The sequence below is a fragment of the Heptranchias perlo genome, chromosome 1 (genome assembly GCF_035084215.1).
Source record: "Heptranchias perlo isolate sHepPer1 chromosome 1, sHepPer1.hap1, whole genome shotgun sequence".
Taxonomy (NCBI): domain Eukaryota; kingdom Metazoa; phylum Chordata; class Chondrichthyes; order Hexanchiformes; family Hexanchidae; genus Heptranchias; species Heptranchias perlo.
In genome coordinates, this window is record NC_090325.1 from 188,316,777 (window position 1) to 188,343,426 (window position 26,650).

At 48.2% G+C, this 26,650-nt stretch overlaps 1 protein-coding gene across 3 annotated transcripts in view; it reads right to left on the bottom strand.

Moving 5' to 3' along the window:
* Positions 1–8,948, bottom strand: part of ppm1kb (protein phosphatase, Mg2+/Mn2+ dependent 1Kb) — a 39,161-nt gene extending 30,213 nt beyond the window's left edge. The window contains exons 1-2 of one of the 3 annotated variants that reach the window (XM_067994447.1): positions 8,789–8,948; positions 3,532–4,077 (exon numbers count right to left, since the gene is read on the bottom strand). In XM_067994447.1, the coding sequence (XP_067850548.1) occupies positions 3,532–3,968 (437 nt within the window). In that variant the 5' untranslated portion in view covers positions 3,969–4,077; positions 8,789–8,948. Of the gene's footprint in view, positions 1–3,531; positions 4,078–7,628; positions 7,696–7,773; positions 7,879–8,788 lie in introns of those variants that run through there. The other 2 variants (XM_067994448.1, XM_067994449.1) reach the window with 2 other exon arrangements.
* Positions 8,949–26,650: the final 17,702 nt, after the last annotated feature.

The following is a 26,650-nucleotide window of genomic DNA, read 5'->3' on the forward strand; positions in this document are numbered from 1 at the left end:
CTATTCTCGATGCCACAACTGATCAAAACTCAGCACATTGCCATATGCCACACTGCACTACTTTTTGACTGAAACTACCAAACATAATCTTCAAATCATCCCAACAATAAAAATATTGTAAAGGAGCATGCGGGAATGTACGTAGGGATGACAAAAGAAATATATAAAATGTACACTAAATAGATAAAGTAAAACCAAACACCAATCTTTTCATTTGCTTTCCCTCAGCCACATAATCCAACCAGCTAGCACTGGACCACAATGAGTCATTGAAGATCAAAGCTGCAGACCAATCTGAACAGTGTTTTCAAGAAAAGGAGGCAAGTGATGATGGAAACCAAGAAAATTAGAACACTTGATGAATCAAGTTGGAAAAAGTAGCAAGAAAGCCTGCAAAGAAAGACTTGCATTTATATAGCACCTTTCACGACCTCTGGTGTCCCAAATGTTTTATAGCCAATTAGGTATTTTTGAAGTGCAGTCATTGTTGTAATGTAGGCAATGTGGCAGCCAATTTGAGCACAGCAAGTTTCCACAAACAGCAATGTGATAATGACCAGAAAACCTGTGTAATGTTGTTGGTTGGAATGACCAGGACACTGGGGAGAACTCCCCTGCTCTTCTTCAAATTAGTGCCATGGGATCTTTTACATCAACCTGAAAGGGCAGACGGGGCCCCAGTTTAACGTCACATCTGAAAGACGGCACCTTTCAGATGTGACGTTAAACTGTGAGTACAACACTCCCTCAGTAATGCACTGAAGTGTCAGCCTAGACTTTGTTCACAAGGCTCTGGAGTGGTACTTGAACCCACAACCTTTTGACTCAGAGGCAAGTGTGCTACCAACTGAGCCACAGCTGACAAAGATGCTCAGGAGATTACAATAATGAACAGACACCAGGGATTGCCCGATAATCCATAAAGAAACCAAGCCACAGAAGAGCCAATTAGAGAACCAGAGAAGATAGCTGGGACAAAAATGCAGACTGAAAGGCACAGAGATTGTCGTAGTGGGAAACTCTACTGAGGACGGTGGATAGCCATGTGTGTCTTAAGGACAGTTCACAAACAGTGGCAAGTTGTCTACTTGTAGCTAGATCAGTATATGCTGTGGAAAATTTACATGGGCTACTGAAAGGTACAGGAAAAGACCCAGTGGTAGTAGTGATGTAGGAGTAAACAGTGAGAAATTATATAGGAGCCTTAAAAGTCACATATGTAAGGATTGCCTCAAAACTGAAAAGTTGCAAAGTAAGGTTATCTGGTGTACATCCGGTTTCGTAAACAAGGGAAATTCACCAAAAAAATTAGAAGGTAAATAAATGACTGGTAATCTGGTCTGGAAATAATAATACTTTCATAAATAAAAAAGGCACTGGTACAGATGTGGGTCACACCTAAAAGGGGAGATAACTGAAAATTGTGAGAAACATTGAGGCAGCTATTGAGAATCATTTAAACTAGATAGCTGGTTGGGGAAGGGGGGAAAAAAAAGAGGATGGTGATAAAATTGGATCCCAGACAAGACTGATTGACTACCTTCTGCTTTACAACTAGTGGGTACAGACACAGAAATTCGGACCTACAGGCAGACTTGAAACAGGCAGACACCAGAGGCCAAGACGGAAGGCAAACCTTTAAGAACAGGAGCAAGCCATTCCGCCTCTGGAGCCTGCTACGCCATTCAATTAGATCAGGTTGATCTGCACCTTAACTCCATTTACCCACCTTTGTTCCATATCCCTTACCTAACAAAAATCTATCTATCTCAGTCTTGAAAGCTCCAACCGTCCTAGCATCCACAGCCTTTGAGCGGGGTTTGGGGGGGTAGGAGAGAAGAGAGGTCCAGATTTCTACTATGTGTGAAAAAGTGTTTCCTGATTTCACTACTGAATGGCCTAACCCTAATTTTAAGATTGTGCCCTCTTGTTCTTGATTCCCTCCACCAGAGGAAATAATTTCTCCATATCTACTCTATCAAATCCTTTTAAATACCTAGATCAGATCACCCCTCAATCTTTATACTCAAAAGGAGTACAAGCCTAGGCTCTGCAAGCTGTCGTCATAATTTAACCCTTTCAGCCCTGGTATCATACTGGTGAATCTGTGCTGCACCCCCTCCAAGGCCAAAATATCCTTCCAGATGTGCAGTGCCCAAAATTGAATGCAGTATTCCAGATGGGCTCTCACCAAGGATGTATACAACTGAAGCATAACTTCCTCCCCTTTGCATTTCAGTCACTTTTACTTCAACACATGACGCTTTCAAAAAAAGATGCTGGAAGGGGAGGCTGTTGTTTCAGTAGGGAACGACTATGCAGTATTATTAGAAATATGGCTGACTCCATAGTATATGTTGTATTCAATATCATCCTGAGTGTTCAGAAAAAGATAAAAAGTAGACAGGAAAGGAAATGGTATAGCCCTATATGTCAGGGGCACCTAAAAGGTTAATAAAATTGATCGCAAGGGAGGTGGAATGGTCACACTATAAACTTTGATTACATATTTAATGCAAAAAGTAAAGCTAACACTCGGGCTATGTTACAGACTACCAGGTCAAAAAGAGGAAAACACTTTGCTCCATAAATAGATGAGATTGATGTGTGAAAACTATTAAGTTATTTTAATGGGTGACTTCAAATCAACCAAATATATATTTGGAAAATCCAAGGACTTGAGTCAGAGTTGACCCCCACTGGAAAGTGTGCATGTGGACATCAGGTGAACACAATTGAATTTAGCCACGATGCCCTCAATGGGTGAATAGCCTGCCAAATTTCATTGCGAAGGATCACACATGAAGAATGTCCAGTTGGATAGGATACTGAGGGGTTGCCTATATCCAAAGATCTGTATTCAGCTAGTCAGCACCTTCGGAAGAGGATGGTAGGGGTAAGATAGTGCATTTCCTACAAGGAGAGATTCATACACTGTATTTTGCTATTACAGTGTAGTCTACTTACAACAGATGTAGTTTGCCCAGATAACCTGGTACATCACATCTGCCCAAACCAAACAGGCATACAAGATTTCTCTTTATTATTGAATTGTCTGGACAATAAGTAAAAGATTGCAGGATATAGTGTAGCAATATCATGGAGAAGTCGTCAACCACGGTGATTATAGAGCACGCAGTCAGTGTGGACTGCACAAGACTGGTGTGGGCTGAGTGGAGGACTGGAGAGTGGGCATCGCACCCCACTCCACTTGACTGACTTGCTAGACATATTAAAATCGGCACAGATAAATCCTCTAAGTGGTTTACACTGTATGTACATTTTTTTGGGGGGTGGTTCACAAACACTATCCTCTTTTAACCAAGGTGTTTCTAAAGAAAAGCCCTAATGTGGTCATGTCATTTTTACTGAAATAATATTTAATAAAGGTAGATTTGTGTATCATTGACCAGGCAAGTTTAAATTATATTTAATATCAGAAGGTAAAGATCATATTTTCTATTACACATTGCATCACACCCCTACATTAATCACTTACAAGCTAAAAATTGTGAGTTAAGAGGTACATACGCAATATACTTTGCCATGTATTTATCACAAAAATCAGCTGCTGCTGTTCCACCATGTCCATCGTACACTGCAAAATACAGCACGTTATCAGTCAGCATCCCAATACTGAAACGGTCCTCATTTTCTTTGCGTAGGCCTATTTGAGTGACACACCCAACTTTACTCAGGCTGACATTTGGAATGGGTTTGCCATATTTTATGCTGGGTGGAAGCAGAATTGGTTCATCGATGCGGTTGTCCCAGATTCCAAAAGAATCCCAGGGTGTTAGGCGGCCACCATCTACATCAAATCTTGAAGACCTCTGATCATTGGTAGTACTATGGTAAAGGAGAACCGCACGTTTTTCGTCCTGCAGCAGCTTGAAGGTCAACAGTGCTCTTCTTCTCACTTGAAAGCCACCAGATCTACATAAGGTGATTAGTGCAGCTGTTGACATAACTCAATGCACAGAGATAACCCAGGAATAAAGCTTGAGATGAAAAAAATAAAGATTTTTTTTCAGCGTAGATGGCAAATTTCATATATCTGAAGAATCCAGAAGTTTGCTGCAGAATAATGAGCAAAAGTAAAGTTAAAACAAAGACCATTAAAAGTCTCACATTTTCAAAAGTCAATATCCCCTAATTTGTTGTTTTAAAACAGAGACAGACACAAGAGAGAGAGTTATCACATATCCACTGCAAATGAATATGGGTAGCAAATAAAATTAGCATTTGCACTTTCATTGCAGGAGTCCTCATCTGATGCTGCAAGGGCTGATTTAGGAGTGCCTAATGCCGACACTTGGGCAACTAAGAAACAAAGAAACTGTTTGATTCCCAAGTACCGACATCACTCACTTGGTTGAGTACAAAAAAAAAATCTTCAACTTAAGAAGCGAGTATACAATGTAAACTACCACAAGTGAACTAAATCAAACTGTGCTCTGTTGGATGAGTGTGTGGATGTCAGGTGACGATGATGCTTGCTTCGATCAATAGCCGACCAACAAACGCTGTCTGGGTTAATAAGATCACATTGTGGCTCATCACAGTCATGAAACAAACCCCATATTCTATCATCAGTCTTCCCTTCTCCACCCCAGTAAACTCCTTGGCGGGATATGGCTCCAGGAATGCTGGTCACTCTCCACAATCTCGTTCAAGTGACATTCTTCATGTGTGAGCAGAGACAGAGTGTGGACAGGTGGGGTTTGTGTGTGAGCAGAGACAGAGTGTGGACAGGTGGGGTTTGTGTGTGAGCAGAGACAGAGTGTGGACAGGTGGGGTTTGTGTGTGTGTAAGAAGGGAGAAGAAGGGGAAGGAAGAGGGGACGGGGAGAAGAAGGGGAAGGAAGAGGGGACGGGGAGAAGAAGGGGAAGGAAGAGGGGACGGGGAGAAGAAGGGGAAGGAAGAGGGGACGGGGAGAAGAAGGGGAAGGAAGAGGGGACGGGGAGAAGAAGGGGAAGGAAGAGGGGACGGGGAGAAGAAGGGGAAGGAAGAGGGGACGGGGAGAAGAAGGGGAAGGAAGAGGGGACGGGGAGAAGAAGGGGAAGGAAGAGGGGACGGGGAGAAGAAGGGGAAGGAAGAGGGGACGGGGAGAAGAAGGGGAAGGAAGAGGGGACGGGGAGAAGAAGGGGAAGGAAGAGGGGACGGGGAGAAGAAGGGGAAGGAAGAGGGGACGGGGAGAAGAAGGGGAAGGAAGAGGGGACGGGGAGAAGAAGGGGAAGGAAGAGGGGACGGGGAGAAGAAGGGGAAGGAAGAGGGGACGGGGAGAAGAAGGGGAAGGAAGAGGGGACGGGGAGAAGAAGGGGAAGGAAGAGGGGACGGGGAGAAGAAGGGGAAGGAAGAGGGGACGGGGAGAAGAAGGGGAAGGAAGAGGGGACGGGGAGAAGAAGGGGAAGGAAGAGGGGACGGGGAGAAGAAGGGGAAGGAAGAGGGGACGGGGAGAAGAAGGGGAAGGAAGAGGGGGCGGGGAGAAGAAGGGGAAGGAAGAGGGGGCGGGGAGAAGAAGGGGAAGGAAGAGGGGGCGGGGAGAAGAAGGGGAAGGAAGAGGGGGCGGGGAGAAGAAGGGGAAGGAAGAGGGGGCGGGGAGAAGAAGGGGAAGGAAGAGGGGGCGGGGAGAAGAAGGGGAAGGAAGAGGGGGCGGGGAGAAGAAGGGGAAGGAAGAGGGGGCGGGGAGAAGAAGGGGAAGGAAGAGGGGACGGGGAGAAGAAGGGGAAGGAAGAGGGGACGGGGAGAAGAAGGGGAAGGAAGAGGGGACGGGGAGAAGAAGGGGAAGGAAGAGGGGACGGGGAGAAGAAGGGGAAGGAAGAGGGGACGGGGAGAAGAAGGGGAAGGAAGAGGGGGCGGGGAGAAGAAGGGGAAGGAAGAGGGGGCGGGGAGAGGAAGGAAGGGGGGGGGGGGAGAGGAAGGAAGGGGGGGGGGGGAGAGGAAGGAAGGGGGGGGGGGGAGAGGAAGGAAGGGGGGGGGGGGGAGAGGAAGGAAGGGGGGGGGGGGGGGAGAGGAAGGAAGGGGGGGGGGGGGAGAGGAAGGAAGGGGGGGGGGGGGGGAGAGGAAGGAAGGGGGGGGGGGGAGAGGAAGGAAGGGGGGGGGGGGAGAGGAAGGAAGGGGGGGGGGGGGAGAGGAAGGAAGGGGGGGGGGGGAGAGGAAGGAAGGGGGGGGGGGGGAGAGGAAGGAAGGGGGGGGGGGGGAGAGGAAGGAAGGGGGGGGGGGGGGGAGAGGAAGGAAGGGGGGGGGGGGGGAGAGGAAGGAAGGGGGGGGGGGGGGGGAGAGGAAGGAAGGGGGGGGGGGGGGAGAGGAAGGAAGGGGGGGGGGGGGAGAGGAAGGGGAAGGAAGAGGGGACGGGGAGAAGAAGGGGAAGGAAGAGGGGGCGGGGAGAAGAAGGGGAAGGAAGAGGGGGCGGGGAGAAGAAGGGGAAGGAAGAGGGGGCGGGGAGAGGAAGGAAGGGGGGGGGGGGAGAGGAAGGAAGGGGGGGGGGGGAGAGGAAGGAAGGGGGGGGGGGGAGAGGAAGGAAGGGGGGGGGGGGAGAGGAAGGAAGGGGGGGGGGGGGAGAGGAAGGAAGGGGGGGGGGGGGGAAGAGGAAGGAAGGGGGGGGGGGAGAGGAAGGAAGGGGGGGGGGAGAGGAAGGAAGGGGGGGGGGGGGAGAGGAAGGAAGGGGGGGGGGGGGAGAGGAAGGAAGGGGGGGGGGGGGGAGAGGAAGGAAGGGGGGGGGGGGGGGGAGAGGAAGGAAGGGGGGGGGGGGGGGGGAGAGGAAGGAAGGGGGGGGGGGGGGGAGAGGAAGGAAGGGGGGGGGGGGGAGAGGAAGGAAGGGGGGGGGGGGAGAGGAAGGAAGGGGGGGGGGGGGGAGAGGAAGGAAGGGGGGGGGGGGAGAGGAAGGAAGGGGGGGGGGGGGGGAGAGGAAGGAAGGGGGGGGGGGGGAGAGGAAGGAAGGGGGGGGGGGAGAGGAAGGAAGGGGGGGGGGGGAGAGGAAGGAAGGGGGGGGGGGGGGGAGAGGAAGGAAGGGGGGGGGGGGGAGAGGAAGGAAGGGGGGGGGGAGGAAGGAAGGGGGGGGAGAGGAAGGAAGGGGGGGGGGAGAGGAAGGAAGGGGGGGGGGGAGAGGAAGGAAGGGGGGGGGGGGGGAGAGGAAGGAAGGGGGGGGGGGGGGAGAGGAAGGAAGGGGGGGGGGAGGAAGGAAGGGGGGGGAGAGGAAGGAAGAGGGGGGGGAGGAAGAGGGGGGGGGGGAGGAAGAGGGGGGGGGAGGAAGAGGGGGGGGGAGGAAGAGGGGGGGGGAGGAGGAGGGGGGGGGGGAGGAAGAGGGGGGGGGGGGGAGGAAGAGGGGGGGGGAGGAAGAGGGGGGGGGGGGAGGAAGAGGGGGGAGGAGGAAGAAGAGGGGGGAGGAGGAAGAGGGGGGAGGAGGAAGAGGGGGGGGGGAGGAAGAGGGGGGGGGGAGGAAGAGGGGGGGGGGAAGAGGGGGGGGGGAAGAGGGGGGGGGGAGGGAGGAAGAGGGGGGAGGGAGGAAGAGGGGGGGGGGAGGAAGAGGGGGGGGGGGAGGAAGAGGGGGGGGGGGAGGGAGGAAGAGGGGGGGGGAGGAAGGAAGAGGGGGGTGAACTGTATGGCTGCGCCCGCTCCCTACAAACCCGAATAATCTGCCCTCGCTGAAGATTTCGCTACAACATCGGAAACTGAACAGAATCTCCCTCCTCGCACCCTAGTTCACAGCTAACGGCCTCCTATGCTGCCAGAGAGCGCTTAAATGGTTCACTGTCAGTCAGCCTTTCTCACCGGGTGTCACTCAACGACCGTTTAACATCATCGCCCGCCGCCCCCGCGCGCCGTTTCGGTTGAGACCGCAGTGCGCAGGGCGGGGCGGCGCCAGCCGGTCGGCGATTGACATTTGAGACAACCAGTCACAGACCACATCCAGCACGATTACGCTAGTAGACAGCCAATAATCGACTGGAGAAGGCGGGACTTCTTTTTTGTGCGTGCTCTCGAAAATCGCGACGGAAAATGCTGGAGAAGCTCAGCAAAGTGAGGCAGCGTCTGTGGAGAAAGAAACAGAGTTAACATTTCAGGTCGATTACCTTTCATCAGAACAGTTCTGACGCAAGGTCTTCGACCTCAAACGTTAACTCTTATTTTTCTTTCTTCACCGACGCTGCCTCGCTTGCTGAGCTCCAGCGTTCTCTGTTTTTTATTTCAGATTTCTAGTATTGTGCTTTTGATTTTATAAATTACATCAACCTCATTTTAGAGAACAACGGTAGCTAAATAATAACGTCTTTTTTTGTTTGTTTTTTTAAAAAAAAGGGGCAGATCATTTTAATTGAGAATTGCGAGCGTCCTGCCAATATTCGGTGATTGACAGTCAAACGAGCCAATCGGCTCGTCGATGCGCGGCACGGCTCTTTTCATCAATGGAAGCCCGGGCGGCTGTCGCCCGGGGAGACGGCGAGCGCGAGACGGGATTCTGTTCCAATTTGGAGGTTACGGGCGGCGATGGGGACATGCATTCGGCTGCGTTCAAACGCTGATAACTGCATCACGCGAGGGGGCGGAGGAAATTAAGTTGCAGTCTATAATTTTAGCTAAAATTTAACTCCACGATATAAAACAGAAAGTAGCACGCCCCGGTCGCCGAAGGAAGCAAAATTCCCAGGATTACCAGCACAGAACAATCAGCTACATTACAGCCAAAACCTGCAAGGGGACCAACCCCTAACGAAGCCTCTCTCTCTCTCTCTCTCATTTCCTCCCGCACCGTGATATTTTTTTAATGGTCTCAATTTGCACTCACCTTATGTGCAGTTTGCTTGCAAAGTGCGTTTCCCCCTTCACCCTGCTGTTCTATTCTGATGGGGACAACTCGTACTAAAGGATAAGTAGAAACGTCATGACCTAGTAGTGACAGCGTTACTGTGTTGTGGCTTGCATGACTCATGCAGCTTTTCTCTCTCTCTCTTTCAATGGGGCGTTTAAGCCACACTCCCAATCCAATTCGTCAACTTTACAACCAATAACATAGCCATGCTTGCAGAACGTTGCCTGCACTGCATCAAGATATCTCAGACTCCAAGCGTAACCTTCAGACGAGGTCTTATAGGTCAAAATTTGCAGAATATTCAGTACAGTCATTTCTTCATCTCAAAGGTCAATTTACAACATGAATCTTTGTCTACCATTTAAATAATAGTAATAGAGTAACAGTAGACGTCCAATGTAAGTTACGAGGTTGTCATTAAATCCCGTAGTTTTAAAGGGGCCATAACGCAGATAAAGGCATAGATGGCTAATGAAACATAACTACTCGGTTAAATATGCGTTGCTTCACCCAAAAGTTTACTAGGAAAATTAAAAATGTTGATTAGTTTTCTTAATGTGGCAGGAAGGCTGAACTTGGCAACATAGGAGGTTTAGCTGAAGTGAAAGTAATGCAGCTGATTGTGAATAGCTTTGGAACACATGGGATCAAATTACAGGTATAGTAACAGAAAATGCTGGAAACATTCAGCAGGTCAGGCAGCATCTGCAGAGAAAGAGGGAAAAAGTTCATGTTTCAGGTATCAGAACTAGGTTTTTTTTTAAAGAATGAAATGTGTGCAATGAGGACATTTTCAGAGGAGTCACTGGAGATCCAGCAGCACAATGTGCAGCAAAGGGAATTGTCCTCTTTGGGGTGGAAGGCCACCCTTGTGTTAAAGCACAGGTGCAAACTGCATAGGTAGAGGCAGCAGAGTGAATTAATGGAGTCTTCCAGATCCAACATATCTGAGAGCAAATCCCAAAGAAGTTTAATAAAGGAAAGAACTTGCATTTATATAGCGCCTTTCACAATCTCAGGACGACATCCCAATTACAGCCAATGAAGTACTTTTGGAGTGTTGTAATTGAGGGAAACGTGGCAGCCAATTTGCACACAGCCAGGTCCCCCAAACAGCAAAAGGTAATGACCAGATAATCTGCTTTAGTGATGTTGGTTGAGGGATAAATATTAGCCAGGACACCAGGGAGAACTCTTCTTCAAATAGTTGCCATAGGATCTTTTACATTCACCTGAGAGGGAAGACGGGGCCTAGGTTTAACGTCTCATCCGAAAGACGGCACCTCCGACAGTGCAGCACTCCCTCAGTACTGCGTGAAGTGTCAGCCTAGACTTTGTGCTCATGGAGTCTCCAGGAATTAAAGTTGAATCTCCTGGACACGCGACCAACCACACCGTTCACCTGACGAAGGAGGAAGCCTCCGAAAGCTTGTGGAATTTAAAATAAGTTTGTTGGACTATAACTTGGTGTTGTAAAATTGTTTACAATTGTCAACCCCAGTCCATCACCGGCATCTCCACATCATGAAAATATTGGAGATGGGTGTGAAAAAAGGCTGTTTGACTGGTCGGGCCGGTTGGTGGCAGGAGATCATGTGATGAAACCATCAGGAACCAAACCAGAGTTGGCAAGCCAAAAATTATATAGGTAGAGGCAGCAGAGTGAGTTAATGCTGCAACAGACCTGGGAGCAAATGCCAAAGAAGTTTAATTGCATCAGAAGAAGTGTCAAGTTAAGTGAATTCCACTCTGTATACATTCTGAACATATGATACAAATGTAAATATTGAGCTCTTGTACCCTCAGGGAGATAGCAATGCAAAGCATGGAGATATCCTTTCCTGCACACTCTATCATTGCACAAGAGCCACAGGACACAACTCTCGTGGGGCACACTAATACCTTGCACATCACAGTTGCAAAATTGCGCTCTGAAGGAGTACTGCTGTCACAAACAGCATGCATACTGCTTTGCAATGCGCTTGCACAGAGATGGAGGTGGATTGTACTCAGGGCAGCGTTTGGGGTGCTCAGTCAATTTCATAATATCTTTGTCAATTGTGTTTGCTTCCAGTTTAAGACCTGGCCACAACTGCAGAGCGAGGAGGAGGGCAAATGCTAGGCCTGCTGTTTTAAACAACTGTTGCAGTTTGAGGAGCCCGTCCTCTCTCTTTTTGGACAGGTCTCTGCGGAGGTGATAGGCTATGGCAAACTTGTAGGCATGGTGTCACCACCCAGCAAGTATGTTTTTATTCATTCTCAGGATACAGGCGTCGCTGGCAAGACCGGCATTTATTGCCCAGCCCTAGAGTTGCCAACTCTGGTCTGGTTCCTGGTGGTTTCATCACATGATCTCCTGCCAACAACTGGCTCAACTCAGTCAAACAGCCTTTTTTTTTCTGCATCTAAACTGAGAAGGTGGTGGCTTGGTAGGCCACTTCAGAGTGCAGTTAAAAGTCAACCACAAAGCCACTGTTTATTATTATCATTCTTACTCTGACTCACTTATGAATCGTCACAGCAGGAGTATGACACACAAAATGTATTAGCATCTTATCTCCCTTTGAAAGCATTGCATTGGGGATCCATTGTAAGTTTTTCACCCAGAACGTAGTGAAAATCTGGAGCTCAATCCCCAAAAGGCTATGGACGCTGGATCAATTGAAATTTTCAAGACTGCGATCGATAGATTTTTGTTGGATAAAGGTATCAAGGGATATGGATCAAAGGCGGGTCAATAGAGTTGTGGTGCAAATCAGCCATAATTTAATAGAATGGTGGAACAAGCTGGAGGGGCTGAACGGCCTACTTCCCATCTTCCCACGTAAAGATCATGTGGCATCACAGACATAGGCTCATTACAGCATGTTGTGTCCCAAGCATGAGAACAGATCCGACCTGGGAAATCTAGGTAGTGAGTCCGAGGAAGGAGCAACTGGTGATGCACCAGTGATGAGGGCCAGGTGGAGTTGTCTTTTTACTGTACGACCAAGGAATTAGTACTCCACTGGGCCTGCCTTCCGACGGGGAATAATGGAGGGACAAAAAGCCTTTGTGCGTCCTTGGACTTCACCATGAGCAGCCTGCAGTGGTTGGCAGAGAATGTTTGGCACTGCATGCCTGATATCACTGCAGTTCCGCCTGAGGGATCTACTCAAATTCACAGCACCGTCAAGGCAATTTTCTGGCAACCCAAAGCACAGAGAGGACAACCTACTTTCTGTGGTCAGATAGAACTTGAAGATTTGCTTAGTGGAATCCTTTCCTGTTCATGTATGATTTGGAGTTGAATGTGGAACCCCAATGAGTTTGTTAAGCAAGGGTATTAAGGGTTACAGGTAGGTAGATGGAATTAAGATACAGATCAGCCATAATCTAATCGAATGGCGGAACAGGCTCAAGGGGCTGAATGGCCTACTCCTGTTCCTATGTTCTTATAGTGCCATTAATAATGCTGTGAACATTAAGGAATCTGCCAGGAGGTAAAATTCTATGCCCTCTCCAATTGGTGTCTCCTTGCCACTGGGAAAGTTATGAAGATGAGTGAACATGGTGCACTCATTTGCTTTATCCGGGTCTGCAGTATAAACCAGCTTAACTGGAAGATGTCCCTTGCAGTGGCCTTGAATGATTCTGTGGCATAGAAACTTAATGTCAAGTGACCTTCACACCATGGGAAGAGCCATGTCAGCAGCTAGGCGAGTTCTGCGGACAGCAGATGAAAATAAACACAGGACCTTCTTTCCTCTGGAGCACATTACAACCAACAAGGGCTTTGTTTTCTCCCCCAAACCCTTGCCTTGAAGTCAGAGTTTTCTTGCTGGTGCTATAAATTTTACCCGTTTTTTTTAAAATTAAGTTGTCCACAACCAAGGCATAGCATGACGAACTTTTTAACGGCACGACTAAGAGTGGGCACAGCTCATGCGCATCGCGCTTTTGGGTTCATCAGGAGATGTTGGAGGAGGAGCAAGAACATGAGCAAAAAAAAAATGTTTAAGAGTTGGACTTTTCCAATGAGATCAATTGACTGGACTCTTAGTAGGTCAGGGGCAGGTCGTCTCCCTGCCAGAGGAGTTCCAAAATTTCAGCTGGAACACCATCCACATGTTGTATCCAGGAGCCTACCTGAGCTCCGCAGAGAAAGCTTGGCCGACAAATCCTACTGAGCTGGAAACGAAAGTCACCGCGGTTCTTGGACACTGGACAGAACTGCTTTCCAGTGCTTTCCTAACGTGGCAGCACGTTGGTCACAAACCAATTGGTGGCCACCATACTTTGGTACCAGTTGGTCAGTTTGACACATCCCCCCCCCCAACCCCCCCCCCCCCCCGCCCCCCCCCCCGCCGAGTCGGCAAGATCCAGAGGAGACTCATTGATTTCTTCTGGGACGGAGGGTGGCACTGCCGGAGTTCTGAGCCTTCCATTTGGGGAGGGCGGTCAGTCGCTGGTGTGCGTTCGCGCCCAGGTCCCGGCATTCTGCCGTCAGACCCTGCAGAGAAACCCGCACGTTGAGGATCCTCCAAAATGGCGTGTGCTGGTGACGGTTTTCCTCCCTCAGATGCACGGTCTGATTGATGATAGGAAGCTCCTTTGCATCAAACGGCAGGGAACGTTTCCATCTCTGCAAGAGCTGCCCACCCTTCACCGGGGATACATTAAGTGTCTGGAACCTGCTTGCTAGCAGCGGGGGGGGGCTCTCTCCCGATGGAAGTGACAGCTATTCTCGCAGAGCCGCTCCTCCGCAAGCCCCCTCCCCCCTCCCACAAGCTGCGTGTGCCTGGCCTGAACGACACGTGGCTGCTGAAGAGACGAGCCCTTGCTGCAAAAAGTAACCAGGGTCTCGGGGACGCACTGGATGGCGGCGGAGTGCAGCGGATGTTGCCCAAGGCAATTGCTGCTACGTACGGCCTGCAGTCAAAGCCATCCGCTGACTGGAAGCCATATTCGGCCCTGTCTCCTGATTGAGGAGGTTCAAGCACATGGGGCCGTCGCACCCGATCTTACCCCTGTTTGGATGGAGCAGCTCATCGGTGTGAGGCCCTCACAACCTCCCTCGGGTACCCCTGCCCCACCTTCTTTCAGAAACACCCTCCATTCTTGCCCAGAGGGACTTTCTGTATAGGCTGCAGATGCACCTACTTCACTTTGTTTTCGTCTTCTGGACACACCCTGGTGTAACAGCTTTTGGAGTATTTTTGAAGTGTAGTCACTGTTGTAACGTAGGAAATGTGGCAGCCCATTTACGCACAGCAAGGTCCCACAAACAGCATTGTGATGACGACCGGATAACCTGTTTAGCAATGTTGGTTGAAGGATAAATATTGCCCAGGACACTGGGAGAACTCCCCTGCTCTTCTTCTTCTAAAAGCAAGGAATCTTACAACACCAGGTTATAGTCCAACAGTTTTATTTGAAAATCACAAGCTTTCGGAGCTTTCCTCCTTCGTCAGGTGAGTGAGTCACTCACCTGAGAAAGGAGGTAAGCTCCGAAAGCTTGTGATTTTCAAATAAAACTGTTGGACTATAACCTGGTGTTGTAAGATTCCTTACATTTGTCCACCCCAGTCCATCACCGGCATCTCCACATCATCATCTTCTAAAAGCGTCATGGGATCTTTTACATCCACCTGGGAGGGCTGACGGGGCCTTGCTTTAATGTCTCATTCGAAAGACGGCACCTCTGACAGTGCAGCACTCCCTCAGTACTGCACTGAAGTGTCAGCCTAGATCTTATGCTCAAGTCCCTGGAGTGGGACTTGAACCCATGACCTTCTGACTCAGTGGCCAGAGTGCTACTACTGGCCACAGCTGACACCTTACCATAGGATATTGTCTGTGTCATCCATCTGGAAAATCAGGTCATAATGTAGCTTAGTTTGGAATAGAATGTATGTATTAATCTTGCCCTCCCCATGTATTTCTTGTCTTGGTGGCATTGAGTATACCCCACTGCCATCCCTTTGGTCCATACACCACTGCCATCCCATTGGTCTATACCCCACTGCCATCCCATTGGTAGATACTTCACTGACATCCTATTGGCTTATACCCCACTGCCATCCCATTGGTCTATTCCCCCACAGCTCTCCCATTGGTCTATACCCCACTGCCATCCCATTGGTCTGTTGCAAAAGAGGAAAGTATTACATTGCCCACAGCAGGAATTAGATCAGACAGCTTTGATTGGGCAGCTCATAGCTGGCAGCTGGTTAGCTGCTCATCCCTTTGTGGTTTACACTTGTCTGATGGTATCATTCACCTTGGTTTCATTTAAATGTGGAGTCTGTAGAGCTGTGAGTGTTTATTCTTTTAGAAGGTTATGGATGAGAGCTAGTGGTTAATGGAAATGTTATGTTTAATCTGAGATTCAAGAATAAAATTTCTAGATGAAGTAACCTAGTTGCTAGTGATGGTTTGTGTATCTCTGGTGGGATGATTCCTAATAAAAGATGAAACCTGGTGTGCAGTATAACAAAGTATCTGGTTTATGATATTCCATTAAAATGGTGGTTGCTAGTGAAACTTTAGATTCTGCAATAGTTACGCATTATTGGTGCTGCTTCAATAGTCAGACTACTATTCCTAATGAGTCACTGTGCTTTGTGCAGATATTGTAAATACAGATCCTGTGAGTTATCTAATGAAATGTCCTGAAAGAATTCAAATCATGAATTTTTGGACTGGAGGGAGATGTACAGTGGTGTTCCCCAGGGGTCAGTGCTGGGACCACTGCTTTTCTTAGAGCGCGAGAGATACTTGGGTGTACAGGGCACAATTTGCACATAACACAAAACTTGGAAGGGTAGTAAACAGTGAGGAGGATAGGGATAGACTTCAAGGGGATATAGACAGGCTGGTAGCATAGGTGGACATGTGGCAGATAAAATTAAACACAAGAATGTGAAGTGATACATTTTGGTAGGAGAGTGAGGAGAGGCAATATAAACTAGAGGGCACAACTCTTAAAAGGGGTACAGCAACAGAGAGATCTGGGAGTATATGTGCACAAATCATTGAAGAGGGTGGGTTGAAAAAGTGGTTAATAAAGCATATGGGATCATAGGAACACAGGAACAGGAGTAGGCCATTCAGCCCCTCGTGCCTGCTCCACCATTTGATAAGATCATGGCTGATCTGTGATCTAACTCCATATACCTGCCTTTTGCCCATATCCCTTAATACCTTTGGTTGCCAAAAAGCTATCTATCTCAGATTTAAATTCAGCAATTGAGCTAGTATCAATTGCCATTTGCAGAAGAGAGTTCCAAACTTCTACCACCCTTGTGTGTGTAGAAATGTTTTCTAATCTCACTCCTGAAAGGTCTGGCTCTAATTTTTAGACTCTGCCCCCACTCCTAAAATCCCCAACTAGAGGAAATAGTTTCTCTCTATCCACCCTATCTGTTCCCCTTAACCTTCAAAACTCTAGAGAATACAACCTCAATTTGTGTAATCTCTCCTCGTAACTTAACCCTTGAAGTCCGGGTATCATTCTAGTAAAACTATGCTAAACTCCCTCCAAGGCCAATATGTCCTTCCGAAGGTGCGGTGCCCAGAACTGCTCACAGTATTCCAGGTGCGATCTAACCAGGGTTTTGTATAGCTGCAGCATAACTTCTGCCCCCTTGTAGTCTAGTCCTCTAGATATAAAGGCCAGCATTCCATTAGCCTTCTTGATTATTTTCTGCACCTGTTCATGACACTTCAATGATCTATGTGCCTGAACCCCTAAGTCCCTTTGGATCCTGGTCTTTATAAATAAAGGCCTAGAGTACAAAAGCATGGAAGTAATGATGAACCTTTATAAAACACTGGTTTGGCCACAACTGGAGTATTGTGTCCAGTTCTGGGCACCGCACTTTAGGAAAGATGTGAAGGCCTTAAAAAGAGTGTAGTAGATATTTTCTAGAATGATTCCAGGGATGAGGGACTTTAGTTACATGGAGAAGCTGGGGTTGTTCTCCTTGGAACAGAGATGGTTGCGAGGAGATTTGATAGAGATATTCAAAATCATGAAGGGTCTAGACAGAGAAACTGTTCCTATTGGCAGAAAGGTCAAGGACCAGAGGACATAGATTTAAGGTGATTGGTAAAAGAACCAAAGGTGACATGAGGAAAAACTTATTTACACAGCGAGTGGTTAGGATCTGGAATGCGTTGCCCGAGGGGGTGGTGGAGGCAGATTCAATCATGGTCTTCAAAAGGGAACTGGATAATTACCTGAAAGGAAAAAGATTGCAGGGCTATGGGGAAAGGACGGGGGAGTGGGACTAGCTGGATTGCTCTTGCATGGAGCTGGCGTGGACTCGATGGGCCGAATGGCCCCCTTCCGTGCTGTAACCTTTTTATGAACTTGCTCTATTGGTAAACTAAATGTAAGGAATCTTACAACACCAGGTTATAGTCCAACTGTCTTATTTAAAAATCACAAGCTTTCGGAGGCTTTCTCCTTCGTCAGGTGAGCGAGTGTGGGATTCCATGGAAGGTTACCGCATTTATATTCAGAGAACAATACCTGGTGATTACAGATAATCTTTCCAACTGCCCGTTGTCAAGGCAATCAAAGTGTTCAGACAGAGTGATGTTACCTACAGGACCACCGAATACACAAACGGCCAGAACACAAAACAGAGAGAGAGAGGGAGAGAAACATCCGAAAGGAAGAGAAAGACAGAGAATGACCCGTTGTGTTAAAAACAGATAACATTTTTTCGCTGGTGGGGTTACGTGTAGCGTGACATGAACCCAAGATCCCGGTTGAGGCCGTCCTCATGGGTGCGGAACTTGGCTATCAATTTCTGTTCGACGATTTTGCGTTGTCGTGTGTCTCGAAGGCCGCCTTGGAGAACGCTTACCTGAAGATCGGTGGCTGAATGTCCTTGACTGCTGAAGTGTTCCCTGACTAGGAGGGAACCCTTCTGTCTGGCGATTGTTGCGCGGTGTCCGTTCATCCGTTGTCGCAGTGTCTGCATGGTCTCGCCAATGTACCATGCTCCGGGGCATCCTTTCCTGCAACGTATGAGGTAGACAACATTGGCCGAGTCACAGGAGTATGAACCATGTACCTGGTGGGTGGTGTCCTCTCGTGTGATGGTGGTGTCTGTGTCAATGATCTCGCATGTCTTGCAGAGGTTGCCGTGGCAGGGTTGTGTGGTGTCGTGGACGCTGTTCTCCTGAAAGCTGGGTAATTTGCTGCGAACGATGGTCTGTTTGAGGTTGGGTGGCTGTTTGAAGGCGAGTAGTGGAGGTGTGGGGATGGCCTTAGCGAGGTGTTCGTCGTCATCGATGACATGTTGAAGGCTGCGGAGAACATGGCGTAGTTTCTCCGCTCCGGGGAAGTACTGGACGACGAAGGGTACTCTGTTGATTGCGTCCCGTGTTAGTCTTCTGAGGAGGTCTATGCAATTTTTCGCTGTGGCCCGTCGGAACTGTCGATCGACGAGTCGAGCGTCATATCCCGTTCTTACGAGGGCGTCTTTCAGCGTTTGTAGGTGTCTATCGCGTTCCTCCTCGTCTGAGCAGATCCTGTGTATTCGCAGGGCCTGTACATAGGGGATGGCCTCTTTGACGTGGTTAGGGTGGGAGCTGGAAAAGTGGAGCATCATGAGGTTGTCCGTGGGCTTGCGGTGGAGTGAGGTGCTGAGGTGCCCGTCTTTGATGGAGATTCGTGTGTCCAAGAAAGAAACCGATTCTGAGGAGTAGTCCATGGTGAGCTTGATGGTGGGATGGAACTTGTTGATGCTATCGTGTAGTCTCTTCAGTGATTCTTCGCCATGGGTCCATAGGAAGAAAATGTCGTCTATGTATCTGGTGTATAGCGTTGGTTGGAGGTCCTGTGCAGTGAAGACGTCGTGCTCGAACTTGTGCATGAAAATGTTGGCGTATTGGGGTGCGAATTTGGTCCCCATGGCTGTTTCGTGTGTTTGGGTAAAGAACTGGTTGTCGAAGGTGAAGACATTGTGATCCAGGATGAAGCGGATGAGTAGTGGGATGGCGTCTGGAGATTGGCTGTTGTTGGTGTTGAGTACTGAGGCTGTTGCAGCGATGCCGTCATCATGGGGGATACTGGTGTAGAGTGCCGAGACGTCCATCGTGGTGAGAAGTGTTCCTGGTTCAACTGGTCCGTGGGTGCTGAGTTTTTGTAGGAAGTCTGTAGTGTCGCGACAGAAGCTGGGGGTTCCCTGTACGGTGGGTTTCAGGATGCCGTCAACATATCCAGAGAGGTTCTCACACAGGGTTCCGTTGCCTGATACGATGGGACGTCCGGGTGTGTTGGCTTTGTGTATTTTTGGGAGGCAGTAGAAGTCTCCCACGCGGGGAGTACGTGGGATGAGAGCGTGTAGGATGCTTTGAAGCTCTGGATCGAAGGTCTTGATCAGTTTGTTGAGCTGGTGGTTTTCCTTGGTTCTCTGCTAATGACTGAAGTATAATGGAAAGGCTTTTTCTAACAGCTATTTTCTGTGGAATGCTTGCTTGTAGCTGGAACTGGTGAGCACAGGAACCCTTTCTGCTAACATTATAATATTGCTAATGTATGCTGACTGGGAGAATTGTTCTCTTATTGAAAGAGGTGCTAGGAGGGTTCCCTGGAGTCTTGAACAACAGCTAACACTCTTACAAACAGATACTAACCACTTTGTTTGCTGTTTGTGGGAGCTTACTGAATGCAAATTGGCTGCTGTGAAGGGCTTTGTGACATCCTGAAGCAGTTAAAGGTGTTGTATAAATACAGACTTTTTTTCTTTCATTGATAAATGATTGCTATGCTAACAGAAGAGTACACATGGTACCTTATCAAATCTCTAATATATGTGATCTAGAGTAAATGAATTACTTTTGTGGTGGTGACTTGTGTAGACAATTGTAAACAATTTTACAACACCAAGTTATAGTCCAGCAATTTTATTTTAAATTCACAAGCTTTCGGAGATTTCCTCCTTCCTCAGGCAAATGTTTCAAGAGCTCCTTGAAGCCTACGCATTTATACATATAGAACAATACATGGTGTTTACAGACTGCCCCTGCAACTGCCCGTTGCCAAGGCAATCACCGTGTTCAGACAGAGAGGTGTCACCTGCAGAACCCCCGAATACACATTCAACAAAAAAACAAACAGGGAAAAAAAACAGAGAAAAAAAACAGAGAGAGGCAGAAACATCCGGAAGGCAGAGAGAGCCAGCAAATGACCCATTATATTAAAAACAGATAACATTTGTTCGCTGGTGGGGTAACGTGTAGCGTGACATGAACCCAAGATCCCGGTTGAGGCCGTCCTCATGGGTGCGGAACTTGGCTATCAATTTCTGCTCGACGATTTTGCGTTGTCGTGTGTCTCGAAGGCCGCCTTGGAGTACGCTTACCCGAAGGTCGGTGGATGAATGTCCATGACTGCTGAAGTGTTCCCCGACTGGGAGGGAACCCTCCTGTTTGGCGATTGTTGCGCGGTGTCCGTTCATCCGTTGTCGCAGCGTCTGCATGGTCTCACCAATGTACCATGCTCTGGGGCATCCTTTCCTGCAACGTATGAGGTAGACAACGTTGGCCGAGTCACAGGAGTATGAACCATGCACCTGGTGGGTGGTGTCCTCTCGTGTGATGGTGGTATCTGTGTCGATGATCTGGCATGTCTTGCAGAGGTTACCGTGGCAGGGTTGTGTGGCGTCGTGGACGCTGTTCTCTTGAAAGCTAGGTAGTTTGCTGCGAACGATGGTCTGTTTGAGGTTGGGTGGCTGTTTAAAGGCGAGTAGTGGAGGTGTGGGGATGGCCATAGCGAGGTGTTTGTCCTCATTGATGACATGTTGAAGGCTGCGGAGAACATGGCGTAGTTTCTCCGCTCCGGGGAAGTACTGGACGACAAAGGGTACTCTGTTGGTTGCGTCCCGTGTTAGTCTCCTGAGGAGGTCTATGCGATTTTTTGCTGTGGCCCGTCGGAACTGTCGATCGATGAGTCGAGCGTCATATCCCATTCTTACTAGGGCGTCTTTCAGCGTCTGTAGGTGTCCATCGCGTTCCTCCTCGTCTGAGCAAACCCTGTGTATTCGCAGGGCCTGTCCATAGGGGATGGCCTCTTTGACGTGGTTAGGGTGGAAGCTGGAAAAGTGGAGCATCGTGAGGTTGTCCGTGGGATATGCGGTAGAGTGAGGTGCTGAGGTGCCCGTCTTTGATGGAGATTCGTGTGTCCAAGAAAGAAACTGATTCTGAGGAGTAGTCCATGGTGAGCTTGATGGTGGGATGGAACTTGTTGATGTTATCGTGTAGTCTCTTTAGTGATTCCTTGCCGTGGGTCCATAGAAAGAAAATGTCGTCGATGTATCTGGTGTATAGTGTTGGTTGGAGGTCTTGTGCAGTGAAGAAGTCCTGCTCGAACTTGTGCATGAAAATGTTGGCGTATTGGGGTGCGAATTTGGTCCCCATGGCTGTTCCGTGTGTTTGGGTAAAGAACTGGTTATCGAAGGTGAAGACATTGTGATCCAGGATGAAGCGGATGAGTTGTAGGATGGCTTCCGGAGATTGGCTGTTGTTGGTGTTGAGTATTGATGCTGTCGCAGCGATGCCGTCATCGTGGGGGATACTGGTGTATAGTGCCGAGACGTCCATCGTGGTGAGAAGTGTTCCTGGTTCAACTGGTCCGTGGGTACTGAGTTTTTGTAGGAAGTCTGTAGTGTCGCGACAGAAGCTGGGGGTTCCCTGTACGATGGGTTTCAGGATGCCCTCGATGTATCCAGAGAGGTTCTCACACAGGGTTCCGTTGCCTGATACGATGGGACGTCCGGGTGTGTTGGCTTTGTGTATCTTTGGGAGGCAGTAGAAGTCTCCCACGCGGGGATTACGTGGGATGAGAATGCGTAGGATGCTTTGAAGGTCTGGATCGAAGGTCTTGATCAGTTTGTTGAGCTGGTGGGTGTGTTCTTTGGTCGGATCTGCGGGTAACCGTCTGTAGTGTTCCTGGTTGTCCAGTTGTCGGTATGCTTCTTTGCAATAGTCTGTTCTGTTCTGTATGACTATGGCTCCTCCTTTGTCCGCTGGTTTGATGACGATGTTGCGGTTGGTCTTGAGAGCGTTGATGGCGTTGCGTTGTGCTCGGGTGACATTCTGGACTGTCTTCTGAGTGCGGCTGATGAATCTGGCATTGACGCATTTCCTGACAGCTTGAGCATACATGTCCAGCTGAGGGCAGCGACCCTCCGGAGGAGTCCAGTTTGACTCTTTCCTCTTCGGTTGCTGTACCGCGGATCCCTCTGTCTGCTGTTCCGGATCGTCGATTGTCTCATTGGGTTCGCTGCTGAAATCTTGGGGTTTGTGGTAGAATTCCCGGAGCCTCATTCTCCTGATGAATTCCTCTGTGTCCGCCGCGAGACTAGTGGGGTCCATTTTGGTAGTGGGGCAGAAATTGAGCCCTCGGCTGAGAACTTCGATTTCGTCTGGTTGAAGGGTGTGGTCGGATAAATTGACAATAGACTTCCCTGTGGTTGCAACCGTGGTACCAGGGGAAGCTTGGTCGTTGCTGGTGGTGATGCCGAGTTTCTCAAGCTTCCTGCTCTTGGTTTTCATGTAGGCAGCGTAGTTCCGTTGCCTCGTCTGTTTGGCGGTATAACGTAGCTGGTCTGCTGTGTCCTGAGTACAGGTTGAGAGTATGGACTCTATCTTGGTTTCGAGGTTGTGGCGTCTGCTGTAGAGTTGGTGTATGAGATGGTTGCGGAGTGTGCGAGAGGTACGGCGGCAGAGTCTCTCAGCGTAATCCGAGTTGTATGTGGACTTGAGTGGGTTCGTGATCTGGAGTCCTTTCGGGATCTTGTCTGCTTTCTTGCAGCTCTGTAAAAACTTGATGTCTGTGTCTAAATGCGCGATCTTCTTGGATATCCTTTCCACTGTGAGCCGGCAGTTTGTGGAGTCGATGGTAGTCATGATGTGGAGATGCCGGTGATGGACTGGGGTTGACAATTGTAAACAATTTTACAACACCAAGTTATAGTCCAGCAATTTTATTTTAAATTCACAAGCTTTCGGAGATTTCCTCCTTCCTCAGGCAAATGTTTCAAGAGCTCCTTGAAGCCTACGCATTTATACATATAGAACAATACATGGTGTTTACAGACTGCCCCTGCAACTGCCCGTTGCCAAGGCAATCACTGTGTTCAGACAGAGAGGTGTCACCTGCAGAACCCCCGAATACACATTCAACAAAAAAACAAACAGGGAAAAAAAACAGAGAAAAAAAACAGAGAGAGGCAGAAACATCCGGAAGGCAGAGAGAGCCAGCAAATGACCCATTATATTAAAAACAGATAACATTTGTTCGCTGGTGGGGTAACGTGTAGCGTGACATGAACCCAAGATCCCGGTTGAGGCCGTCCTCATGGGTGCGGAACTTGGCTATCAATTTCTGCTCGACGATTTTGCGTTGTCGTGTGTCTCGAAGGCCGCCTTGGAGTACGCTTACCCGAAGGTCGGTGGATGAATGTCCATGACTGCTGAAGTGTTCCCCGACTGGGAGGGAACCCTCCTGTTTGGCGATTGTTGCGCGGTGTCCGTTCATCCGTTGTCGCAGCGTCTGCATGGTCTCGCCAATGTACCATGCTCTGTGGCAAGTGTGGCAATCATTTAACTCACCAAAAGGTCCTCCAGTGAGCTGAATGAATAGTTTATCTTTCTGTGGTATTGGCTGAAGAGGAATGTGAACCAGGACACTAGGTGATTTTCCTGCTGTACTTTGAATATTGCTATGTTATGCTTAATCTCTTACTGAAAAGTCAAATGAGGCCTCGGTTGAACATCTTGCTCTGTGATGCAACACCCCTGATAATGCAGTAGCACCCTGCAGTGTCAGAATTGACTTATGGGCTTGAGTAATGGATTGAGACGTTTAGCTGTTACCAATGGACGCCAGTTGGGGGGCGGGTGGGCGGTTGGTGGGATAGGATTTGGGCAGATTCACTTTATGTTCTGCAGTGAAAATGTTGACATCTGGTTCAAATAATAAAACTAACATGAATTTATTTGGGTTTGTGCTATGGTTATCGGAGCCTAATAAAACTGTTGGACTATAACCTGGTGTTGTAAGATTGCTTACATAAGATAAAATTCTAATTGGGAGTGAATATTAACACCACTGTGTCTGCCAATGAGTTGGAGGTGCTGGTGGGACTTGTGATTTTAAGTTAGCGTCTCTAAACTCATGACAAGAACAGCAGCAAACAGAATCTCCCAAGTACAGCAGGCATATTTTCCAGCAAAATGCAGTGAGTGGAGGAAAGTTATATAATACAAATTGTGTGTGTGCGAAATCCATCCCAGTCACTTACAGCAGTGCAGTCTCCAGGTGTGATTGATGGGAGAATTGCCCAACCATCTCCATTCTGGCTGGGATTTGTGGGTTATTATATGCAGCCAATTCTAATCAAGATGGAAGAATTGCAGTGACTGTTCCTGTACAGGTTTTGCATTTACTGATTTTAGAAGCAGCCTTTATTTGCCTTCTCTTGAAAGCATTGATGTTTGTTCCACAGTGTATTGCCATCTCTCCTGGACCTTGGCCAAGTGACCATTCTTCATCTGGTTGCAGAGCTGCTAAATGTTCTCTTGAAAAAATGTCAAGTGCTGTCTTCTCCACCAGGTCCTTTGCCAATGTTTTGCAAGTGAATCCTTTCCATCACTCTTCTGCCATGATAATTGTTAGTAGTGTTACAGTTTGGGATTTTCCTGAATACTTTTTAACCTTGTGTAGACTGCAAAAAGGTGATTTGCATAAGCAGTTAGTCTGTGATCTGAATCCTGCTCCCTTGCGCATACTGTGTACACTGCTGAATTCTCAGTTGCCTACTGCGTGCCTTACCCATGTAGGCTTATCTTTCACTCTTCAGTCAAGACCTGAAAACTTATGTTGGAGGTGATCGGTCTCATTTCCAGGTTCCCGTGACATAATTGCTCTCATTGATATCATCAGGTCTTGTCTGAACTTTTCTGTCCTTCCTAAGCTCCACAACATGAAGGATGGAGGTAGGAGCACAGACTGCTTTGTTGAAATGTACCATTAATCCATCGTCATCCCGCGCCCCCCATTTCAGGAACTTCAAAACCATGGAACTCTTGAGTACAGTCGCCATTTTCTTAATTCTTCAGGCTTTTAAGTGGTGTCATCTACTTCCTTTATCCTGATTTCCTTGCATTGTTTTCTCCTTTGTACTGAATAGTGGGTGTTTGCCTTTGTATCAGTGTAGGACACATTTAGTAATGGACTTGTTTGTGCCTTTTGGATCACAGGAATGCAAGTCACCCTGAGGGGAGGGAGACGATGGGGCAGATGGAGTTCAGTCCCCAGGATTTCTTCCCACTGTGTGCTTTAACCCTAACATCAAAATCAGCAATTGGGCAAATGTCTGTGACCTTTCTATTCCCCTGCACCAGTCACCCTGGCCTCTTCCCAGTTTAATTCTGGAGTTGGGTTGCTGGTGTCGTGGGCACAAATTCCCCTTGGAATTTGGTTAGGAATTGCAGCATTAGTTTGGGGCAAAATTGATTCTTCCTGGTATCACTTCAGTATATGTAGAACTAGGATTTAGGCAAATAAGAACTGCTGTACCACCATTTCCCACCTGAGGGCGTCTGTGACTGCAAACCGTAGTAGCGGCTGATAGCAATGGCTCAATTAAGTCATCTTTGTTGAAGACAGATTTAGATTAGAGAATGAATTGCTTCCCAGTTAAATGCAACGTAAACATATTGCAAATCTGACTAATTCTGTAAGTGTAGTTCAAATGACCCATCCTTCAGTAGAAACTTACAGAAATCACTTGTAGCATCTAAACTATCTTGATTGCAGAGTCTTTGCTGCCACGATCCCATGCAGAAGTCCACCCATATATTGATCGTTCTTTTTGTGAAGTGCTTCCTGACATCTGTTCTAAACCCTTGAGTATTAGTTTGTTCCTATGTCCCATTGTCCTGTAGCTGTATTGTAACTTAATGGTGCTCAGGCTTAAGCTTTCCAATTCCTTTGTTTCGATCGTGTACTCCTCCTTGGGATGCATTGACATTGCAATTGTACAGCCAGTGTGAAGTAGTTTGGTCGTGTGTATTCTCCAGTTAGTGTAACTGTTAGCCTAAACAGATACCTGGAAGCTGAAGCAGACTCCTTAAAAAGGGGGTTGGGGTCTAACTGCTGTTTTGCTTTCAGTTCTAAAATGAAATTTCTTCAGTTTTAGGCTGTGTCCAATGTTCTGGTAGTGTTCTTTTGCTTCTCTGTAAATGACTGCCCTATTTGTCCCAATGAGCTGGCTTGCCTCAGTAATGGAGCTTGGACTGGTCAATGACTCAAAAAAAACTCCCCACTGTTGGGTTTACTGTTGCCTTAAGTGTGAGTTCATACTTGGCCAAATCCAAGCAATTTTAAGTGTAGTTGGCTGAACCCATGCTCAGAGGTCCTTTTGCAACACCAAAGCTCAGCAATTAACAGAATAAAGGCCTAATTTTCTAGACTACAGAAATGATATGCTTCAGAGATTGCCACTTCATCACCCACCCTCCCCTGTATATCTTGCACATAGATTCATGCCAGCAGGTGACACCATCATAACTACATTTGGGTGGTCAAACATTCATGTGTAGCCCAAACTAGAATGGCATACATGTCTGCTGAAATGCAATTTTGAGTCTCTGGTTCTCAAGCCTGTATAACATCTGCTGACCTGGATGAATGGCATGGGGACTCTGCACCCCTGTAACATCCCCTTTGACAACATGGATCTTGAGGTGGCTAGCATGTAGGCACTGGAATTCCAACAGTTAATAGCTAGGATGTTGCTGGCATCCAGAAAAGCCTCTACTTTGATGCCTCAC